Raw genomic sequence first — 3506 nt, 5'->3', positions numbered from 1 at the left:
GGGGAGGGGTGTGTGTGTGTGCTCTGTGGGGGGGTCGGAGGTGGAGCCCCCCCCCCACCAGGTCCCAGAGGAGACCTGACTCTCCTCTTGTCCCTTTCCAATTTCCTGAAAGAATTGTATTCTTTCTATCTGAGGAAGAGAGACCAGCCCACTGGGAGAGAGAGCCAAGGTTTGGGAAACCTGCTCAACCACAACCACCATCATTTCAGTTGACTCAATTTACTTTAATTCACAGTGCTTTATGAGTGTAAAGTCACAGGAGACTGACCGAAGGCACGGATGAGCTCCCTCTGAACGGCCCAGGTGACCGTCTTGATGAGCGAGGCCGAGGTGAGACCAGCAAACATCATGTTGTACAGGAAGACGATGTAGAAGTTTCCCAGCCAGTTGTATCGGCCAAAGTCTCCCAGCAGATCGAAGCGGGTGATTCCTGTCACAATGGAGAACAAAGACCAGCATGTTAAAACCCTGAAGCTCAAGAGTCCCTGTTTTTGTGTAATGCATACGCCCTCCTGTGGTCAGTTTTAAAATTACAGTTAAAATGGTGCAGAAAATACCAGTCTGGATACCTACAGCAAAAATAAATCAAATAAATAAATAACAAGCTGGAAAATTAACAAACTTAGTTCTAAAGGAGAATTTCAGTAGTTTCAAAGGAATGAAGCTCTTGTTCCAGGTCACAGAGCTCTGCCTGATTGGCTGCAGTTTTTTATTTAGTTTACAAAAGCAGACACATAAAAGACAGCGTTTTTTTGGCTAACGGTCCAAGACAAAGAGCTGAGGTCAGACAACAGTGAGTCCTGTGGACAATCTCTAAACCAAGGACACAAGGAGTCTCTCTTAGGTTTGAAAGATGTATGTAAAAGATACAACGGTCACTGAAGCAGAATGTTTTTGTGCTACAGTTTCACAGCCTGTAATGTCACAATTAATAGAGAGAGAAAAAAAAAAAGAGAATATAGACCGCTGCTGAACTCTGCCTCAGTTTGTAGGGCATCAGAGATCGAATTAACTATAGTAAATACTTGTTATTTATACAGTGAAATACAAACAAAGAAGCCTTTGGTAAAAGAATGAATTTAGAATATATTCAAACAATATTAACTATATAAACAGGTCAAAAATACATTCAATACAATATAGTGAACTTTACATGTCACCAGGTTTGGAGAGTCGTACCACAGTAGATGAACATTCAGACTGGGTAAATAGTTTTTGTCTTTCAGAACAAACGTGATTATTTTTGGACCGTCCTGATGCTACTTTCTTACCCAGTGTGCGTGAAAAGACGGGAAGTGCTGAGCTCAGGACGAGCAACGAGACGCAGTTTGCAATGATCTGAAAGAGACAGCGTTGTATAGATAATGGAGGTTTGTAAACACAGCACAGATTGGACACCGTTTACGTAGATCGTCAACTACCTGGGTGAGGTTAGTGTCCTGTGCACGAGGCAGGAGGCCAGTGAAGAGAGGAGAACTGTAGAAACCAACCACCGATGACACCATCAAGTAGCTGAGTTTCCATTTAAGGACAACACGTGAAAGTACAGGAGTTGACTCACTCAGACAGACGGTAACCTGAATGAATGTGGAGATTCACAGGGCATGGACATTTAATGTTGTCCTAGATTAATGTGCAGGATCAAAGTTGAACTTTGTGGTTTAAAAACTGAAGATGTGCTGGAACTCTGACATGTTTCTAACTCGTATAAACAAACCAACGGCATTTTTGTTTTGCTGCTCAAACAACAACTGAAGATGACTGGACAAGCAGAGTCAACATCACACCCTCGGAGCAGAGATGAGGGTTAGCATGTCGTTGGCAGAGTCTCAGCTAAATCGACTCGAGTCAACAACCTTTGTGTGTGTGAACACGAGTCGTGGACTGAAAGGATACAGGATGAGGACGACTTGAACTGCAGCACCCAGTAAACCGAACATGGAGAAGGAGGCCATTCCCAGGTGTGGGTCCTTGGACAAACATTGACAAACATTAGGTTAGGTTAATCCTCTCTGTTTATCAAAACATTTACAATTCTGTCAAACAAAATCACCTCCATTCCTCGGGGTAAAGCCGTCTCGTCCAGGAGAAGTTCAAGCACATTAAAACAGACCATCAGCACACACATCACCTAAATAGAATTAAAAAAAATAAAATAAAATACTAATTTGTGCCCATAAAAAAAGAGTAATGTCTGGATTAATGTATACCGTCAGTGCAAGAAGGGCAAGCATGGCAAGAGGGTAGCCCAGGTTGCGTTGCCATGGTGAAGCTTTTCTTCGCATCTCTGTGTGGTAAGCAAAAAAGAAAATTAATCCAATTAATCCAAATACAACATAGTTATTACAAGGGAAAGCCAGCAGAGAGCAGTGTGTTCAGTCCATCTCACCCAGGGCGATGCGTTTGCTCCTGACCGCCTGGTACTCTGTTTTCATCGCCTCTGTGTTCAGTCTGACCCAGCACGATGTATTGCTACCTGCAACCACACCAACAAAGGACGCAGAAGGTCCATCAGTCACTTTTAAACTCACATGAAAAATGACGACCGTGTCATTCCAAACATCAACATACAGTTGAGTTTCCTGGAGAGTGAGTTCTCTTCAAACGTGGTGCAGTTCAGCGTCTCCTCCACGTCCTCCAAGAGCTACAGAAAACAGAGCAGTTCAAAGAGGACGTTACACTGAGCTCTGACACAACACACATCAGTCTAACATTTACTACTACAGCAGGACGTCTCACCCGTGGTTTGACCAGTAGGCTGCCGGTTACACTGAACATTCGGGACAAGCCAAAGGGAGTGCACACTGTAGAGAGAAACACACAGCTGCTGATAATGAAAGTGTAAAACTTGAATCATGCTGCACTGAAGAAGAACACGTTGTACCATTTAAGCTTGACACCAGACGTTTAGTTTGAGCCTAGGGATCCCAGTTTTATTACCACTTATAAAATATATCATTCATCAATGTTCTCAGTCAGGGGAGAGCAGCGAACAAACACGACCAGAGTTTACTGTAGCAGTCGAGGTGAAGATTACATAAACATAAACATTTTCTCACATGTTGAAATGAAAATAAAGTAGATCTAGAAATGATTTAAAAGAATTACATATCATAATCCATCTAATACCAACAAAACTAGACTTTATGATTACACCATAGACAATAAGGTAGGATCCATTAGGGAACGCATCAACCCAGCCTGTAAATGTATAACAATCATTATATATTTTATATATACATATAAAATGGATATATTATATGATGAAAATATTTCTAAAACATTCCAGACACGGTTCTTTATTTATTTCACACTTTTCCCAAGACTGGATTAAACCCTGGTTTCAACACCCAACTCTAAACTACCGTCTTTGGCTGCTCACGTAAACACAAACATGATAAACTCACATAAAAGCAAGAAGACGCCACACAGAGAGATGCCTGAGTACAGGGAGGGACAGGAGGAATCCCACAGGTCTGCAACCACAAAAACGCGCAACGTACACC

The 3506-nt window shown here is 42.2% G+C and overlaps 1 protein-coding gene across 1 annotated transcript in view; it reads right to left on the bottom strand.

The window, feature by feature from the left end:
• lmbr1l (limb development membrane protein 1-like) overlaps positions 1-3506 on the bottom strand; it is a 16159-nt gene that overhangs the window by 2777 nt on the left and 9876 nt on the right. The window contains exons 7-16 of the mRNA XM_017036314.2: positions 3408-3476; positions 2740-2804; positions 2572-2644; positions 2390-2476; positions 2211-2287; positions 2054-2131; positions 1897-1970; positions 1422-1512; positions 1272-1338; positions 269-430 (exon numbers count right to left, since the gene is read on the bottom strand). Coding sequence (XP_016891803.1) covers positions 269-430; positions 1272-1338; positions 1422-1512; positions 1897-1970; positions 2054-2131; positions 2211-2287; positions 2390-2476; positions 2572-2644; positions 2740-2804; positions 3408-3476 — 843 coding nt within the window. The remainder of the gene's footprint in view (positions 1-268; positions 431-1271; positions 1339-1421; positions 1513-1896; positions 1971-2053; positions 2132-2210; positions 2288-2389; positions 2477-2571; positions 2645-2739; positions 2805-3407; positions 3477-3506) is intronic.

The sequence above is a fragment of the Cynoglossus semilaevis genome, chromosome 10 (assembly GCF_000523025.1).
Source record: "Cynoglossus semilaevis isolate Cse_v1.0 chromosome 10, Cse_v1.0, whole genome shotgun sequence".
NCBI lineage: Eukaryota > Metazoa > Chordata > Actinopteri > Pleuronectiformes > Cynoglossidae > Cynoglossus > Cynoglossus semilaevis.
Note: the sequence above shows the minus strand (reverse complement) of the source record. Positions and strands in the feature narration are given on the sequence as shown.